This window comes from Sebastes fasciatus, chromosome 21, assembly GCF_043250625.1.
Source record: "Sebastes fasciatus isolate fSebFas1 chromosome 21, fSebFas1.pri, whole genome shotgun sequence".
Taxonomy (NCBI): domain Eukaryota; kingdom Metazoa; phylum Chordata; class Actinopteri; order Perciformes; family Sebastidae; genus Sebastes; species Sebastes fasciatus.
Genome location: NC_133815.1, coordinates 1,944,578 through 1,963,790, shown reverse-complemented (window position 1 = coordinate 1,963,790; position 19,213 = coordinate 1,944,578). Strand labels below are relative to the sequence as shown.

Here is a 19,213-nt window from a genome sequence, read left to right as displayed (position 1 = left end):
GCAGAAGTGAATCCAATGCTGAAGTGTCTTAAACCTGCATTCTTTCTAACAGCCAGCAGGGGGCGACTCCTCTGGTTGCTAAAAGAAGCCTGATTTAATAGAAGTCTATGAGAAAATGAGCCTACTTCTCACTTGATTTATTCCCTCAGTAAACATTGTAAACATGAGTTTAGGATCTCAATCTCTAGTTTCAAGTCTTCTTTGATACAGCATGATGTTCATTTAGTAAATGATGGTCCCATTTAGAGTCAGATAGACCATAAAGCAGGGGATGCTTTAGGGCGGGGCTATCTTGTGATTGACAGGTCGCTATCATGGCATTGTCCGGTCTGGGAGTTGTCCGTGTTTTCATCTTAGAACTTTAACCCTTTCACTTTGTATTTAATCGCCGTATTTTTCAGCGTACTCTTCTGTCACTTCTGGTTGCAAAAAAAACAAGATGGCGAGGGCCAAAATGCCGAATATGAGGCTTCAAAACGGCAGTCCACATACCAATGGGTGACGTCACGGTACAACTTCTTATATACAGTTTATGGTCTGAGCACAGAAGTTCATTTTTGACCTGTTACTTTGACAAAATAATCTTTGCTTACTTGACGTGGTTGCCGTCTCACATCTGGTAACCGTTTGTGGACAACATTTTCACCATTCACCATTCATTTGGTTCAAAGCTTCAGAAACTAGCTTGTAAGTGGACCTTGAGTTACTATTGTTTCGTCATATCTCAGATAAAAAAGCACATACACAAGCCTTCAGTGATTAGTCTTTTTAATAACATTACATTAATTATGACACATTTGTGAAAGAGGTCAAGTGTAATTCATGACAACGTGATGAGTGTTTACGGCAAGGTGTGGCAGTGCAGACGGAGAGACACTCTGCTGTAGTCTGCTGCAGATTAAATATTGCCACACTTTCTTGACAACAATAAAACGTTATTTCTCCACCTCAAACATAAAGGTTTGTATTGTTCAGTCACATCAGTGGTTTCACATTCATTCTTATAATCCAGGCATGAAACAATTCCCAGAAGGAGCTCCACCTCTTGAGAAAAGTTCAGTGAAGGTTTAAATGCAGCATGTCGGTGCAGGTAGTCCAACAGGAAGTCAGTCTTTTATTTTGGTAATCCAGCCTGTGCAAGTGTCCCAAGAGCAGAACGCCGATTCCCTACTAGTGTCCAGAGGTGATAAACCGACATCCTCACCTGGTTTAGTTCACACAGAAGCTCTTTTTTCACAGTCACGAGCTGTGTGATGCAGCTTCTTGTTTTCTCGGCCTCCGTGTAGCTTGACTTGATGAAGTTCTTCTAATGCCTCGTTTCCACTTAAAAAAGTGCCAAGAACTGAGGAACCACAGGAACTAAATCATCCATTTTGTGCATTCCTGTTTCATCTGAAGAACCGTGACAATATAAAACAGTATAAAAAATGTCTTCTTCCTTATCCCAGTGCTTGCTTACTGTCTCGATAAAGGCCTCGTCACACCAGCATTTAAAGGTGCTAAATATCCAGAGCATTAATATAGCAGCGAACAACTATTTACTGTGTAAAGATATAGAGGAGTAATGTCTACCTGAGCAGAGAATCATCGTTATTGGATTTACTTGTGAGGGCAAAGTGTTGAGAGCCATGTGGAGGCAATCCCGGCTGTATGGGTAGTAGCTGTTGTGGTAGTGGGCCAATCACACGTCGCATTTAATCGAAGAAAAACCATAAAAATAATAAAATAATTTTCTAGATCTGGGCACAGAAAGGATCGAATGCAGGTATCGTTTCGATACTACTTGGTTCTTGTTTATTTCGGTCGATACCCAGCATGCTTTCTGGTGTGACCAGGCCTTCGATCTGTACACAAGCAGCAGCCACAAGGTTTGTTTTTGACCACTGAGTGACGTTCAGCACTTTGAGCTCTGCCCCAGTGCTTCCTGGGCCGTTGGAAAGCACCGCTCACTGAGCAGGGCGGTCCTAAAGTTGCCTCCTTGGTCGTTCCAGGCTTTTAAATAGTTCCTGGAATAAAAGCAGGTTTATGGCTGTACTGTCAGAGTCCACACACCCTTCATGGAGACGCTGAAAGTGTTTTTATGCTTTCAGAGTTCAGCATCTTTATCAGGGTTCCCTCTGAAATCCACAGCAGCCAAAAAACAATAACATACTTTTTTTTTTTTTTAAATAATCTCTCTGTTTGTAAGAAGCTGTTAGTTCCTCGTCAGTGTGCGTGTTTGTTATGTTAGTACTTTTGTTAGTTTTCGTTGATGTTTTGGCCACGTTGTTGTTTCTGTTTGTTTCTCAGGTTAACGGCGATCCCGTCTGGAGGCCCGATTGTCCGTTGGTGCCTCCTACCGTCAGCGGGCTGCTCTCGTTCTGGTTACCGTCGGCTGCCAAGGCTGTGAGGATGAGAGAAAACGTTACTGGATGAGAGGATGAAGACACAAAGGTCATTTCTCTGTTGTCCTGTATTTCTCAGTAGTGATAGGTATTTTAATTATCTCATTGCTTACGTTATCTACTTACATCATATTCAATCAGTTCCCATTTTATTGGGTCCACTTAGCTAAAACTATTAAAACGTTTTTGCTCGTCAGCCCTTAAATGCAGTCGAATAATTAAGTTAAATTAATTCATAAGAAGATTAGAGAGCAACACTTTAAGTCCCCCCATATTTAGCATTTATAAACATTTAATAAATGGTTTATAATAACACACTATGTTTAATGTAGTTGTAAGCAGATGTGTTAACGGATATAACTCAATGTACAAATCCTGTCCGTTAATAAACATGTTAAATGCCCAACAATCAGTCGGCTCATCAGCAGGACAAATAATCGCCAACTATTTTGATAATCGATTAATCGTTAATGTACTTTTTAATGCAAAAATGGCAAAAATACTGTTTTCAGCCTCTCAAATATGGAGATTTCTCTGTTTTATATCATATTTAACTGAATATGTTTGGGGATTTGGACAAAACAAGACATTTAAAGACATCGCCTTGGACTTTGAGAAACAGGGATGGACATTTCTTTTTACTATTTTCTGACCTTTAATAGACCAAACGATTAATCGATAAAGAAAATAATCATAAAAAAGGTATTTCTCAGTAGTGTTAGGTGTTTTAATTAAAGTATCTCATTGCTTACGTTATCTTCTTGCATCATATTCAGTCAGTTGCCATTTATAATGCTCAGTTTTTATTTATTTCAGAGAGGCGTTCATTCAACTTTAAGGTCATTTTGGAGGCTGTAGTTTGTGGTGCTGTTGAATTTTTAGGGAGAGGTGTTTCTATTATATTGTCCATCACATAAAGGCTTCACAAGTGGGATATTTATTGATGTATTTTCTGGGTTTTATGTTATTATCTATGAGTTGTAAAGGTGAACTTCTTCTGAGGCAGCAGAGCAAAGACTACGGCTCCAGCTAGTGTCTGGTTTTGGTGGTGCAAGTGTTATTTTTTAGAAATAGTTTATGACCGACCTTTGACTGAATGCAGCTCTGTCACCTCCTCGGGGTCGTTTCTGGGCTTTGAGGTGCCTCCTGAGAACAGATTGGAGAGACATAATGATTGTGAGAATGACAGTAATGAACTTTTAAAGCACCTGTACAGCCTTTAAAATGTGATTTAACTCACATAAACAAATCAAAATTCTTAGGAAACCTCTCCCACTTTTTGCTTTGATTTACTTTCCTGATTTTCTTGTTTTTATTCAACCATAGGCAGTCTCGTTTAAGTGACTGCCTACATTTCCTAGAATGCATCTGGATGACCCGGATCTAATTAGTTGTGACCCGGATCTAATTAATTATAACTGGTGTGACAGGTGTGGGTGTGTGCTGTAATGACAGCTGGAATATTGATAGCTTGGTTTGGATCATGTGTGGATATTTATATTCCAGTTCTTTTCCTTTTTTATGAATACTTTTTTAAAAAAGAGTAGTTTTTTGTGTATAAGATATACTATACTGTATGTACTACATTCACTATGAGACAGAGAAGCTTGACTTTACATGTAGTTTTTAATTTCATGCAGAAACACACACCAGTTTGGGGATCTCAAACAGTCTCAACAGCTAATTTCTGCTTTTCTAACGTAAAATAAGACTTTTTAATGTGTTTTTAGCTGTTGGTTTGGTTTACTTCACAGTGATCAACTTATAACAAGTATCTTTACTTTAGTCAATTTTTAAGTATTTCTACTTAACTTTTTCATTTTTAATGTGATGTAGAAGCTGCTGTTTATTGTAGGCTAAATTAAATGAACATTTGTGCTTTGTTTTGCCGTATTGACCGTAAAATATCTTCTACAAACACCCAAACGATTTAAAACTTAAAGAACATTAAATATCATATGGTGTCCTCCATATGAAGTGAAGTGTATCTAACGGAGGGGGATTGCGTTTTGTGTCTTTTTGTGTCAGTCCAGTCAAGCGCTCTTCTTTCTATCATGTAATGTCCACATCTGCTGGAGTCCATCTTTACCTTTCACCTTCAGGTACGCCAGCATGCCGGCCAGTGCGACAACCAGCACCGCGAGCACCAGACCGATGATCCACCAGTAGGACGCCTCCTCTGGAATCTTTCGCTCAGCTGCACACAGGTAACAACAAACACGCTTTAATACACCAAACAGCAAATGTGAACATGTGTACATGCATGTTGTTTTCTTTATATTTTAATTTTAATGCACATATTTGTATTTAATTTGGTGCTGCAGCTGCTCATAATAAGTACAGCTGATTGTTTTTCTAATTTCTGGTGGCTCAGCATTTTTTTTATTAAAAATAATTCTCTTAATGCCAATAATCAACTGGGGAAGTTTCATGGTGATATCTATTAGTTCATTTTTTTCCCTGTTCACCTGTAGTGTCTCCCCTTTTGTTTTGAATGGTTCTTCGTTATAATCTACCAAACACCTGTTAGTTTAGATAATGTTGCAGGGATCAACTCAGAGGAGACTCGTAGTAGTTTATGGAGTTTTTTCTACTCTTAAAACCACCTGTCTACATTTTGATGACAGGCGACCTCTTGTGGTTGTGTGAAGAATGACTGTTGTGTCTCTCAGAAGTCGTTGGGCTTATAAAGCTTTGACACCAAAACTATGAATTATTGTTGTAAAGCTCATATGGGACGCTTCAGAAAGCTCTATCTATTTTGTAGTTTAGGTTTGAAGACTTGTTGACTTGGAGAAATCTGAACATTGTCACCTACCATAAGGAAGTTTTGCTGCTAAAACATTTATGTATTGAAGTATTGTGATACACAGACGTGAACAAAAGACATCGAAGAACATACAGACAGCTGTTTTGAGCTCAGTGCGTTTCCTATTCGTCGCTGATATTTGTCTCTTTTGCTTTGTGTGTGTGTGTTTCTGCATGTATGTGTGTTAGACAGCATTAAAGAGATGGTTAACCTAAATTAAAACTACTTCCTACACTGAATAAATCGTCTACCTGAGCTGGATTATCCTGCATAACCCGCATTTAGGAGATGCTGCTGTTGATTATTTTTTCTTATGTAATTTTTCAATATTCTGACCAAATATTGTACCAATATTCTGATTTAAGAGGCAGAAATCTAAGAGACAGATATATCAACCTGGACAAATAAAAAATAAATTAAGAAAAGATGTTTTTTTCTAATTTGGTTAAACTGATCCTTTAATAAAAAAATATATTTTTTACAAGGAAGGAGCTTCAAACTGTCTTTTTGTTTGATGACAGGAAGTCTAAAAACATTAGTTATGCTTCTGAAAATGCTGAACGTATACACAAAGTATTTAAAGGGCGTAAATATACAGAACCACCAGTACAGTCCTTTAAAGGACATGTCTGGTGATATTCTATATTTATATTGTCAACAAATGCCATGAAAAGACCAATTTAGTTTGATTGAAAACTACGACTGTGTTTGTGTTTGTGACCTCACCGGCAGGATCGTCGATGGTGACGTCGGTGTGTTCGGTGTGAGTGTTGTACGGCACGGAGAACACGCAGGTGTAGCTGCCCGCGTGCTCCGAGTGTTTGGGGTCCATCAGCCGCAGGGAGCCGTCTCCGAACGGGACCCTGAAGCCGTCCAGCTCCACGTGGTTGTCCCAGGGCGGCGTGGAGACGCTGTTCCCCGACTGGCTGTCGTAGGTGAGGATGTGGGAGGGGTCCTCGCCGTTGGTGAAGCTCCAGTGGAGGAAGGGGTTGTTCAGGTAAGGAGGGGCGTAGCAGGGGATGGTCAGGTCTCTCCCTTGAGCTCCTCTTATTTCTAAAATAGAGATTAAAGGGACTATTTGTAACTTTCAGAAATGTTTGTTAACAGCGACACCTGTGGCCGTGTAGTCAATGAAAGTCTTGCGCTTGCTCGCTCTAAATAGAAATGAACGAGCATCGCTCAACACAGTGAGGAGACACACGTCAGCTAAAAGCACAATATCACTCTATATTTCAGCTGCTTGGCAGTAATGTTAGCTGACCAGACCAAGGTCTCTCCATGAATCAATGCTGATCCTAGTGTTGGCTTTCAGGCTGAAGCAGGAAGAGAAACGTTAATGTCTCCAACCGGGTGACGGTAACGTTTCTCTCTGCGGAGCCCCGTCACTTCACAAGACACGGAGCCCTGCCTGCAGAGGAACATTCTTCAACACCTAAATTATAATGTATTTGTACCTCTTTCCCTGAGTGAGGCGGTCCAGGTCGGACCCCCGTAAGAAGACGTGACTTTACAGATGTAGATGAGGTCCGGTTGTCCGTTGAGCCTCCTGAGGCGGCTGTCGACCGTGAACAGCCCGTGTTTGTCGGCCAGCTTGCGCGTGACCGGTCGGAGGTCCTCGAAAGTGGGCGGCTCCGTCTCCCAGGTTACATGGGGGGCCGGGAAGACATCACGGACGATGCACTTCATCTCCTCGTAGCCGCTCAGCCTGGACAGCTCCACGGACAGGCCTCGGATGGGCGCTACACACAAACACACACACAGAGACACTCACAGTATGATGAATGTTTCCCAGCAGCCCCTGATGACAGACTCTAAATGCCAGATCCCAATATAGCCTGACATCAGTCTCATGCAGATAAGCTTTGTTAACACTATATAACCGTTCTTACAAACATTGTAAATACATTAAGATTTCACTTTCCTTCACTGATTAAAAGCCTTAATGTTACTTTCACTACAGAGACTCTGAGGGTTTTTTATGGTAGAACAAATATTGGCATGGACATCTGTGTGCAGAGAGGCTTAGGAAGTAATTATACACCTGGTATTCAGAATAAAAGCTGGGAATTACAGCCATGCTGACGCCTCTGTGAGACTTTGAGCTTAATATCTTAGTTTAGCAAGTACAGCCGAGGCTGATGGGAGTGTAGTTTTGCAGGTATTTGGTCATAAACTAATAATATTCGGGCTGTCAATCGATTTAAATTTGTAATCGTAATTAATTGCAAATTAATCACACATTTCTATCTGTCAAAATGAACCTTAAAGGGAGATGGGAGTGGACTAATATGCTGCTTTATGTAAATGTATGTATATATTTTATTATTGTAAATCAATTAACAACACAAAACAATGACAGATATTGTCCAGAAACCCTCACAGGTACTGCATTTAGCATAAAACAATATGCTCCAATCATAACATGGCAAACTGCAGCCCAACAGGCAACAACAGCTGTCAGTGTGTCAGTGTGCTGACTTGACTATGACTTGCCCCAAACTGCATGTGATTATCATAAAGTGGGCATGTCTGTAAAGGGGAGACTCGTGGGTACCCACAGAACACATATCTGGAGGTCAGAGGTCAAGGGACACCTTTGAAAATGGACAACAGTTTTTCCTCACCAAAAGTTTGGAGCGTTATTTAACTCCTTCATGACAAGCAAGTATGACGTGTTATCGCGTTAACTTTGAAAGCCCTAAATTATATATAAAGTAATTTTTGCATCTATATGACACAATGTCTTTGTCACTGAGGTTAGCGCTGACTGTGATTGATTATTAAAAATGTGTCTACAGAATAAGATAACAGTCATTTTGTCAGCAGATCATTTCTGCAGGGGGTTTAAAGAAGGGTTAAAGAAGTCCTTGCGTTGTGTGCAGCATGAAATCGGATCGCGGTTGTAATTATTACTCGCTGACTTCTTTATTGAGACAACATGAGTTTGCTTGCACTGTAAACAGACACGAGCTGCTCTCCTGTTGTATTTCTGATAAAGTAGCTGCTAAACCGCACCTGTTACCACCAGGCTGAAATCTCCAGGCTTACAACTTCTATATCAGATGAGGCTGCACTTGGATCTCATAGTATGTCATAAATAATGACAGACAGGTAGTAAACAAGGTGTCTTGCACTGTAATATAATGGAATAATAGTTTCTCTGACCTTGTTCGAACCCGTCTAAACAAACTAGGGCCGTCCTCGACCAAAGAAATTCTAAGTCGACTAACACTCATACGATTTTGCTGACTAATGGATTAGTTGATTTAATCGACAGATCTGTAAAACTGAGTTTCTCCACAAAGAATCACACAAAAGCACCACTTTAAATCTCGTTGTTAACCTGCGATGTGCTCATAAGTTTCTTGGAAATGAGTCATTCAGCATGAAAAAAACATAAAAATGACGAATCAATTAAAGAAATCTTAGTCGACTAACACCGAAACAACCGATTAGTCGATTAATCGACGAAGAGGGGGCAACCCCAAAACAAACCAAACATCCTTAAAATGCTTTCACATGTAACCTTCTTCATAAACTCACCTTCCACCTTCACGACGACCTTTGCATTGTGTTCGCCCTTCGAGGTGTGAACTTGACACCTGTATGTGCCTCTGTCCCTCAGACTGCTCCTCCTGACGATCAGCGTGGCATTGCCGCGGGATATCAACTGAGGGAAAACGGAGATGCGGTCGGAGAGCTGCTCGCTCTTCAAGTGCTCTTCGCTGCTTTCTTCGCTGCTGTCGTCGTCCTCCTCTTTCTCATCCTCCCGCTTGAACTTGTACACCTCTACGTCCTGTCTGAACCACTCGATGATCTCCTTGCTGCCCGGCTGGAAGCTGCAGGGTAGCAAACACTCCTCCGAGACGAAGCACGTCATGGTGACGTCTGAAACAAGACGAGGTGAGTCACTGGGATGTTGGAGATTTATGTTATCATTAAGTTACAGCTTAAATGTGTTTTTAGTGTAGTGACTGTCGTAGTTTAGTAACATGAACGACGAATGCCTTTTTCTGTCATCACACTTTATCATGGTGATGGCGGTGGCTGCCATGACCATAGAAACTGGACCGGTTTCCCTGCTTTAACCAGTTGGTAATCCAGTTTTGGTGTTATTTAGGCACACATTGTACAAGGAAGCATCGAACTCCTTTACACAGATTTCCGAGCACGAGAAACTGCTGCCTATCAGATATCAACATCACTCTGCTGATACCTATAAAACTCTGTTAGACTGCAATCTGAACCAACTGAAGGAAACAATCCCACAAACAACTCGAGGAGGAAACCTCTGTTATCATCGTTTACAGGACACTGATCTCACCTGGGGCCAGATCAAACCGACTTAGATAGTCCTGTTAAAATAGATAAAAATCACTAAAAGTGATGGATAAACAGTTGAAATAGTGAGCTAAAAGTTTGTAAAAGAATGTATATTTAAAATGTATTTGGTTTATTGTGATTGTGATTATTTTGTGATTATTTCTTGTGAAATGTAATTATTATTTATTTATATGTAATTTAGCTTTGGCAATAATGTAACCTGGACATTCATGCCAATAAAGCTTATTTGAATTTGAATTTGAATAAAAGTAATGGATAAACAGTTAAAATAGTTAGCTACAAATTAGCTAAACGTAATGTTGAAATAAACAGTTAAACAGTTGAAATAGTTAGCTAAAGGTTTGCTAAAAGTAATGGATAGACAGTTGAAATAGTTAGCTAAAGGTTTGCTAAAAGTAATGGATAGACAGTTGAAATAGTTAGCTAAAAGTTATGTATAAAAATTTGGTTTAATTAGACTAGTCTAAGCTGAGGATCTAAAACCAGTCTAAGACCAAGACTAGTCTTAAACTAAAGATTGTGCAACTGTTCACCCTCAACTTCCCTTTATTGCCACATCCAGGGTGGAGGTGGCCAGCGATGAATAGTCTTCAGTGACGCATGTTTTACACGGAACAGGAAATCACCTTCCCACACTTTTCAGGTTTTACCTTCCTTGTGAAATCACGAGAAGCATTTAACCAGAAAACAGATGATAGAAATATTACCAAAACCCCAACAGCAGAATGTGGACGTAGCCAATAGCGGTACTGGCTAATTGTGAAACGTACTGAATCATCATTGTACATAGTGTTTATTAATTTACCTATGCTGTTTTTAGCCATTTTCTCATGTGTTTGTCATACTGTATTGTATCTGTGCTGTTTGTGTCACTTGTGTGGACTGTGCTACTGCCTCTTGGCCAGGTCATCATTGTAAATGAGAATTGGTTCTCAATTGATTTTACCTGGTTAAATAAAGGTCAAATAAAAAAAATAAATAAATAAAATTTCTATCGTGTACAAACACGATCTGATTGATGAGCTGTTTGACGCAGCAGTAACGCCACTGGTTAATCAAAATGCCAGTTGGTAGAGCCTCAAGGGGCATCGATGAATAAACAAAAACAACATAAATCTAAATGGAAATGACTTATTTTTCATTAATTCATGGGCAAACATTAATGATGTTGAAGGTTCAGCTGGCTACTTCAAGGACAAGACTGTGTAATGGCAATTTTCATATCTGCAGTTGACAGTCCAACTCCCCGAGGAGTAGGCCAAAGTTAACACTGTACCTTTTGATAATCTCGGGGCCTCACATGTTCAACCTTGTCACCATAAGCATTAAAACAGTGACCCGACAGTTTGATCTTCTGTGACTATAAACAACAGAGAGCTGAAGTACTTGTTGTGTCTTGTGATGTTGTCTGTTCTGTGCTGACGTAATGATACACTTTCTATCTTTCTCTTCTTTGCATTTATCTGTGTGTTATGCTTTAGTATGTATAAATATTGACTACTCTTTGTGTTCGGGGCTCACTTGCCACAGTCCACTCAGGTGGCTGTGCTCGTGAGTCCATCGCAGATGCTTTTCTTATTAATATATGCTTTTTTATTAAATTAATTTGAAAGACAAGTTGTTACCTTGGATTGTGTCTTGTTTTAACAGAAACTGCCACCACAACTGGCAATATTGTTTTTTTCCCCCTTATTGTCAACAAATACCCTGAACAACAATCCGTCTCTCGTTGCTTTTTTGACCTCCCTACCTTCCCAGTGATGATTTATTCCCCACCATACACTGGAAGTGTTTTTTAATGGCTAGTATGAACGACTACGGCAAGTAAAACCTGTTTCAGTGTTTCGTATAGGAACGTGACTATCGTTTAAGACAGTGTGAACCCATTTCTTAAGCATGTTTGAGCAATTGTGGCTACACCCCAAAAGTTATGTCACAGTAGGTGTTTTCCACCAGGTAAGAAAGCATCCTGCAAGACAGAAGTTATTAACGAGTACGGTATTTAATTGCATTATGAGGCAACAGCTTGGATCCATATTCACTTCCTGTTAGCTGATGTCATTCACAACAGGAAATAAACGTGGACCCATTTGGAACTGTGAAATGGTCTACAATTCAAGGTCACTCCATTATTATTATTATAACCGCAAGAACTCTACGTCTTTCTTCCCGCGTCCTGTAGCGACGTGTCTCAGTGTGATCGGGGCCTCAGACCGGAAACTATTTTTAAGCAGGGTTCCCGTGGGGTCTTAAAAAGTCTTAAAAAGTCTAAAATCCAATAACCTGAATTTTAGGCCTTAAAATGACTAAAAATCTCACGAAATTTCGTAAATACAATTTTGGCAGGTCTTAAAAATTCATTAACGTTACTTTCATTTAATAAAAGAAATGCATTATCTTGCTTTTAAATGTTTTGTTTTTTGAGCACGCCGTAACAAAACTATAAAACGGAACCAAAAGGAAATAGCTGGAGCAATTGGAGCACATCCATTTCACGTGCAGTCACGTTGGAGTGGTGTGCTTTTTAGTGGTGAAACCTCGCGGAAAGTGAAAAGCTGAGTAACGTCGCCGACATTGCTTTCGTCAAACCTAAGGTCCGAGTGCTAAAACCGGGTAAAAAATGTGTGAACAGTGAATTTAGTGTGCGGTTGAAGTTGGTGCCTTGAAATGTAATTGCAGCTCGCTGCACCCTCTGCAAGAAAACTTGGAAACTTGGAACATTGGGCATCATGTCTTTGGAGTCGCATGCAAAGTCAGAAAAACATAAATCGGTCGGCCAATTTATTTTCATTTTGGGTTTTTTTTCAATTTATTTATAGTTAGCATTTTATTTATTTATTTATTTATTTAGTTATAAAACTGAAAACCTGGAACAAAGACTGGGAAAACTGCTGGAAGGAATGTGCTTCAGTGAATTAATTAATTTACTTTGCAAGTAATTCCAAGTACATTCTTGCCAGTATGGACGTGAAGTAGGTCTTAAATTGCATTCATAGTGGTCTTAAAAAGTCTTAAATTTGACTTGTTGAAACCTGCAGATACCCCGTTAAGGTTCAACATCTTCAGACATATGACTCCTAGTGCAATGAATTTTGGTATCGGCACAGAGAAAACACTGCACAACAGATCCAAATGATTGAAAGGCACAAGCAGATATCATATTTTTCATTACTGGCCCTTGAAAATGGAAAAAAGTGGCTCCCGGGCAGTATATATGTACACATGGATGTTTCCATATTTCCTGCGAAAAAAATACAATGTTTGATTGAAAAACCTCTTTCTGATTTGACATCATGATCATAACAATAATGCACTTTTTAATGAGCTGTCAAAGGTAAAACACCTACTTTGACATCACTAATTGGGGTCTTTTTGATGCCACACATAAGATGTTGAATTAACTCAACCACTGAGATTATTCCTGGAGTAAATGGTCAGATTCCCGTTTCATAACTGGTTCATAACTGGCTGTCTCCAGCCGTCCGTCCTCCTGTTTCTCTGAGGTTCTTTCAGGACGATGGTTGGAAAACGTTTGAGCCAAAACTGGAATCAGATCATTGTTTGTGTTTGTACTGCACGTGTGTTTGCATGAGTCCGTGACAGTTACCGGCACAACAGGAGGGATTAATTGTGGCTTTATGACCGAGTGCTTCTTTCAGCACCTTCCTCTCTTGTTATGACTGACGTTGCTTGCTCATGCTCACACAGCTGTTCCTCACATTCTTCTCGTAAATCACGGCTCAGTAATGACTCAGACTTCTGACACACACCTGCACAATAATGCAACAAAGCAGTCGACCGGTTCACCTGCCTGACATGCCGGGTGCCAGTAGTTCGCTCCTGTCACTCAGCAATGTGACATTTTGTGCCCTTGGCAGGAAGTCTTTGCGCTTTTAACAAACTGATGAGCAAACACACACATTTCTTCAGGGTAGCCAACAAACTGTGAAACATTAACTTCACAAACGCCGTTATTTAAAAGAGTAAACACTCTAGTCGGACCCAGCTACGTACTTTCACTGATAAATAAGCAGATGCGTACTGCCAAATGAGATTACAAAACTAGCGATAGCACAATCTTGATAACTTCGCAGCCCACGAACAAAAACACTCTCAACACTGTTTTCAGAGCCGACAGGATCAAAAGACATGTCGGGTATTAAAGCTGATGATTCTCCTGGTAATAAAGTCGACTCAGTGGGGATATTATTCTCATATTTAGTGATAGAGATGAAGTGAGATCAGACGTTTCTGTGCTGCTACTAGTGGTGTATTGCATTGTAAGCTGTATTAAAGATACGTCTGTGTTTCTGCAGCTCTTTGGTGACAAACAGAGGTCAGTTAAAGGTCATACATGACTTACTGTAAAGTCATTTTAAAGCCTCGGTCTCCTCTCCTCCAACATCTGACAATTTCTGTAATTTTCTAAATCTGACAAATGTGCCCACTTCGCGCAGAGATGTGGTTTGAGCTTTCTTTTGTCTTTCACTTTTCACGTGAACAACCGAGTGCGACGCTATGAATGTCTTCCAGGAGAGGCCGCGGAGCTCCGTGGCGTGGTGTGAACAGTTCAGTTGATTTACCTGGGCGGCGAAAGGACGCGGTCAGTGCTTCTCTGAAAATCGCGGTGCCTCTGCAGCCCATGTAAAGCCGGTGTTAGAAAGTGACGCCAAGGAGTCCGGTATGTGACGAGCTGGGAAGAGAACGCGATAACCTTTTCCACCAAATCTGATCGATAAATGTTTGGTCATTTCCATGATTTAAGTGTCTCTGAACTTTTCTTATGTAGTGCATGATAAATACATGCTTTAGATTCAATTGTAAAACTGTTCCAAATCTTAGGAATCGAAGAATAACTATGGATAAAGAGGGAAGGGAGCTGTCCCATGCAGTCAATAGTATAGTATGCTAAACATGTGCACAAATACAGACACTTGATGGCACAAAGAACGGCAGCTAATCTGGATTCAAGCTTGCAGCTCTTCCTTCCTCCGGACACAGCCTTTTCTGTGTTCTTCATGCCATTAAGTGCATTTCTTTCTGTTCCAGATGTCAGCAGTAAAGTTAATTTGTTACCTTACCTCTGAGGAATGATGGTCAGAACTATAAATATAAGACCAGACAGACTTTTCCTTGAGGTCCAGCTGTTTGACAGCTGTTTGACAGCTGTTTCACAGCTGTTTCACTGCTGTGGTGGAAGAATATTTCATACCTGACGACAGGAAAAAGTTTGAAAAGGTCATCTTGAGTAATCTGGGGCAGTTCTCAGATTGCGGAAAGAAAAGAAAAATCCCACAATTTTGCAACTTTGAGATGATATTGTATTTTCTTTCTGAGTATCGGGTTGTGTATAGAAACCCTTTTAATCCCTGTGAACGTTGTCCTGCTTTCAGATCAGTCGAGGCTGCAGGACAAAGAGGCGTTTGTGTCTTACCTGGCGTTTTGTCCTGTGTGGCAAGGCCGATGCAGAGGAGGAAACAGGCCCAGGTGTGTATCGCTGACATGATTCCCTTTCAGCTACACGCATGTATGACTCGACAGAAACAGGTCTTCAGTCCATGCTTCTTCCACTGCGGCGATAGTCAGGCGAGGGTTTCCACTTTTTTTTTCCCCCTTCCGGCAGGTTTTTCCTTGGATCTCTCTGGGTGGTTTGGCAAAACAGAAAAAACATAATTAGAGTCACATTCCTGATGAAATGGACACAGGAACATATAGAGAGTAAAACGTGACAGAACATGTGCAGCTTTCTGAGGAGAATTCAGGTTTGATCCTCTGATGAGCGGCGAGGATTTTCATCACCACAAAAAATAAAAGTGAGATTTGCAGCTGAAGCCCTGCACTCTTTCATCCACCACAAACTCTTTTCTTCTCCGTCATTCCTCTGTTATCACTTATCCTCTGTATCGAGCCCTTCTTTTTATCTCTCAAGTGGTTTGACAAGCGAAAAGGAAGAGGATGCATCTGTTGCTCATGCACAATAAATTCCTCTTGAGTTATCGCTACGCTATCTTAACTCTCCTAAACAAACACGGGTGAACTTGGTACCGTGCATCAAAGAGTGTGAGAGGTGAAATGTGACGACGGTGATAAAGCGGTCAATCTTAAAGGCTTAAAGGTTGAAACGCAGAAAGTGAGTTATTTGGCGGTGACGTTGCGTCGGGAGGTGAGCCGGGCGTGCGGCCGCCGACATTGTCTTCATGTGTTTACGTTGGATCCTTCCTGCATTAGAGCTGAAGACAATTCCCTCATTAAGTGTTATACAGTACAGGAGAAGCACATCAGCTCAGATTTACTGCTCATGGCCTTCCTTTGGCTGGAGAAGAAGGGCAGCACTTGGATTTTTTCCAAATGTTTCTTCTTGGTAACGGAGCGAAAGTGCAGCAATGGTTGAGCAAGCGTGCACTAAATGACGGGATGACTTTTGACTACGCTTGTGTCGTGCAACAAAACAATTTTATCTCAAAGAGCTGACGGACTTTTGTCTCTTGGAACAAAAACCTTTAGAGTGCTCCGCGGAACGTTTCGGATGGACGTATCGCTGCAAATTCTGCAGAATTCTGCAAAAAAAATGACAACTTTTCAAGGTCAAATGAGGTTAAGTGAGGCACTTTGAGCCATTATGATAAGTTCTTTTTATAAAACTGTCACTATACCATGTGTAATCATTTTCCTCTGCCTCCTCCTACTTCTCCTGATGGCATTTGCAAGTTTCTATCGCACCTGAATTTAAGCAACCAATCACGTTAAAATGAATTTGCGTTATTGTGCCGTTACAGCCGTTATAAAAATAACTTCTTTTAAATCATATTTGCTCAAAGTTACCAGCTTTAAACCCAGTGTGCTAAATTAAAATGCATACAGCAACAAGTAACGTGCAGAATACAGTATAATAAAGTCTATATGTGTTTGCAGGGACTCGCTATGCTCACTTTGCTGCCTCTAAAACATACATTTTTAACACCTTATTCTGTATTAATAATTAAGGCTGTCAAAGTTAATGCGATAATAACATAACATATATACACATTTGCATAAAGCAGCACATTTGCCCACTCCCATGTGGATAAGAGTATTAAATACTTGATAAATCTCCCTTTAAGGTACATTTTGAACTGATAAAAAATTTGTGATTAATCGCGATTAAATATTTGAATCAATTGACAGCCTTCTTAATAACACATTTTTTAGTTATTAAACTCTACTGACCTCATTAGTCCCAGATTATTTTAAACTCAGTGAGCTTTACATTAAACTGGTTACAGCATATTTAATAAAACACATCTCTAAATCACATTAATTATTAGAGTTATTAACACGCTGACGCTCACCTCAGGTGCCCTCGCATCTTATCTCAAATACTTCCACTCTGCTGCCTCTAAAAGCTTTTAACTTAACAGCTTATCTTGTATTAATAACTCATTTATTAGCATTATTAAGACATTAACAGTAACTCTTTGACTTCAGGAGCTGCCTCTAAAATAAACAGTAACAAGTTATAATTCTGTATCAGTTAGTTTTGACTTTCTTGTCAAGTCAAACATCAGACAAGACGATGCAATTTAGCAAAAAATAACAAAATAATTACATGTATATTATTTTAAAATACATACAGTATATTTATGTGCTAATATTCTAATAAATTGTTCACTCGGTAGCAGAAACGAGACAATAAATGCTTCAAGCTTGAAGTTTATCCTGATTAACGGTCTTTTTTTCCTCACGGTTTTGTATGTAAACAACCAGCTCGGTCTCCAAATAAATGTTTATATCATTAAACAAAGAGTTTCTAGTAAAAAAGCGACAACAAAGCACAATTATGCTAATTTTCTATATCATATAATAACAGTTTTATTCAAGTTATTGGCCTCCGTGCACTCTGAGTTTATCTCAAATCGTTTTCTTGAAGCAGTTTTAATCACTGATTCAAGTCTACTGTCTAACCAGCTGATTGTCTTTATGAATGAAATGCAGCTTTAGAGTTTCATCACAGCACTGAAACGGCTCTTCTGAATGTTATAAATGACCTTTAAGCTGCTGGCTCAGAGATATAATCAGTTTGGATTCTTATCTGCTCCTACAAGTGTCCTTAATTGGTGCCCTTAATAACAACAATGTTATCTTTAGTAGTAGTTTCCTGTAAAAAAAGAAAGCACTGCATGTATGAAAGAAATGACAGGTAATACTTACAGGAGCTTCAAAGTAAAACTTTCTCTTTCTTTACAGACGTGATGTATCAGACGGAGAACTGAAATCAGTGCCAGCTGTCAGTGACGTGCCTGGAAATAATAATGAAAGCTGAGAAAGCACTCACGGTGACTCAGCCGGAGCTCCAGCTCAGAAGAAGTCCGGGAGAAAAGAGGAAGAGGAGCCGAGCCTGTTGCCTCCTGAGGCTGAGTGAGTGTTAGCTTGACTGGATCAACAGGTTATTTAGAGAATAGGCAGCAGTGCAGGGAGAGTAAGGTCGCCCCACACACAGACACACACCCTCTCTGAATGGGTGGAGTTTGGTTGTGATTGGCAAACACATATACACATATAAACAAACACACATACGACCCCAAACACACACACACATATAGACAAACACACATACGACCCTCTGTAGGAGTCAGTGTTTCCTCTGCAGCTCCATCAAATGTCAGTGGGGTTCGCTTTCAAAGTGCAGAGCTGTTTTAGAGCGTGCTGCGTACTGTGTGATATGTGCTGCAGGTCAAACAGCCAAAACTCTAACACCTGCTGACACCAAACACACACACACACACACACACACACACACACACAGGAAAATACTGGCTCAATTTCATCTGTTTACTTTTCAAAACACATGTACACACTAAAACATGATGGGTTTTTATCTACCGAATCGTGTGTGTTGAGCCTGCTGGGTCATTTTATTGTGTCATTTCCAGGGTCATTCTCAGTCCTCCTCTCTTCCACTGCTACCATGTGGTACCTATCCAGCTGCTGGGTCACTTTAACCCAGTTTATACCAGGTTATCTGCAGGCTGAAAGAAGCGTCTTTTGTCAACAAGCTGTCTTTTTTGACTCCTCTCCTACAGCAGTATCTGCTTTTTTTTTTTGTAGAGACAAGAAATACCAGTCTGTGGTCTGATAGGCTCTGTTCAGACCTGGTATTAACATGCGTCATGAGCGATCGGATCACAAGTGGACGGCTCTCAGTACAGGTGTGAACTAGGGATGGAACGGTTCAGGTCAAAAATCCAAACCGTTCGGTTCACTAGTCACGGTTCAGGTCGTGTATGAATTGTTCGGTTCATTTGAAATAAGTTATGAGGCCGATTGTGTATTTCTTTCATGTAGAGTTATGCTCCCGTTTATTGTCACACTAGAAATCAAGGCCTACTGAAGGAGGCTGGGACACGGGCACACATGGGTCTTCAGGTACGGGGTTTAACACATGCACAGTGTAACTGAAGCTGCAGTCGTGCGTTGCTATTGGCTCAATTTTGGGAAAAGGAAACATGAAAATAATAATAATCCATTTATGAGGTAAAATATAAACCAATATTTGGGTTGAATGATCAATCCACCTTGTTGCTGGGTTAAATTATCTCAGCATGTAGTTAGTCCAATAGTTAACCAGCAGTGTAGTTAAAAACTACCCAAATATGGTTCGATCAAATGAGGTCAAGCATGAGGCGTTAGGAGACGTGAC

General features: G+C 40.2%; 2 protein-coding genes across 4 annotated transcripts in view; one reads left to right on the top strand and one right to left on the bottom strand.

The window, feature by feature from the left end:
• Positions 1 to 751: 751 nt before the first annotated feature.
• hhla2b.1 (HERV-H LTR-associating 2b, tandem duplicate 1) lies at positions 752 to 17,988 on the bottom strand. 3 transcript variants are annotated; one of them, XM_074621489.1, is made up of 8 exons: positions 17,849 to 17,988; positions 14,972 to 15,178; positions 8,737 to 9,081; positions 6,648 to 6,932; positions 5,920 to 6,246; positions 4,474 to 4,581; positions 3,471 to 3,530; positions 752 to 2,383 (listed from the first exon to the last, which is right to left on the bottom strand). In XM_074621489.1, the coding sequence occupies exons 2-8, from the start codon at positions 15,039 to 15,041 to the stop codon at positions 2,286 to 2,288; spliced, it is 1,293 nt and encodes a 430-aa protein (XP_074477590.1). In that variant the 5' UTR covers positions 15,042 to 15,178; positions 17,849 to 17,988; the 3' UTR covers positions 752 to 2,285. The 3 variants fall into 3 exon arrangements, with proteins under 3 accessions (XP_074477590.1, XP_074477592.1, XP_074477593.1); XM_074621491.1 differs by having other exon boundaries at positions 17,725 to 17,865; XM_074621492.1 differs by lacking the exon at positions 3,471 to 3,530 and having other exon boundaries at positions 17,725 to 17,865.
• The window catches only part of LOC141759432 (gamma-aminobutyric acid receptor subunit rho-3), a 34,458-nt gene continuing 33,036 nt past the window's right edge, over positions 17,792 to 19,213 (top strand). Inside the window, exon 1 of the mRNA XM_074621488.1 lies at positions 17,792 to 17,931. The gene's annotated coding sequence lies outside the window, so the exon portion shown is untranslated. The remainder of the gene's footprint in view (positions 17,932 to 19,213) is intronic.

What these genes read in the sequence shown, in the direction of transcription:
- hhla2b.1 (XM_074621489.1), bottom strand. Translation starts at nt 15,041, where the DNA reads ATGTCAGCGATACACACCTGGGCCTGTTTCCTCCTCTGCATCGGCCTT. An exon ending in GGTCGTCGTGAAGGTGGAAG is followed by an intron (nt 6,933 to 8,736) that starts GTGAGTTTATGA and finishes GTTTGTGTGTAG; the next exon opens with CGCCCATCCGAGGCCTGTCC. An exon ending in CACCATCGACGATCCTGCCG is followed by an intron (nt 4,582 to 5,919) that starts GTGAGGTCACAA and finishes ACCTGTGTGCAG; the next exon opens with CTGAGCGAAAGATTCCAGAG.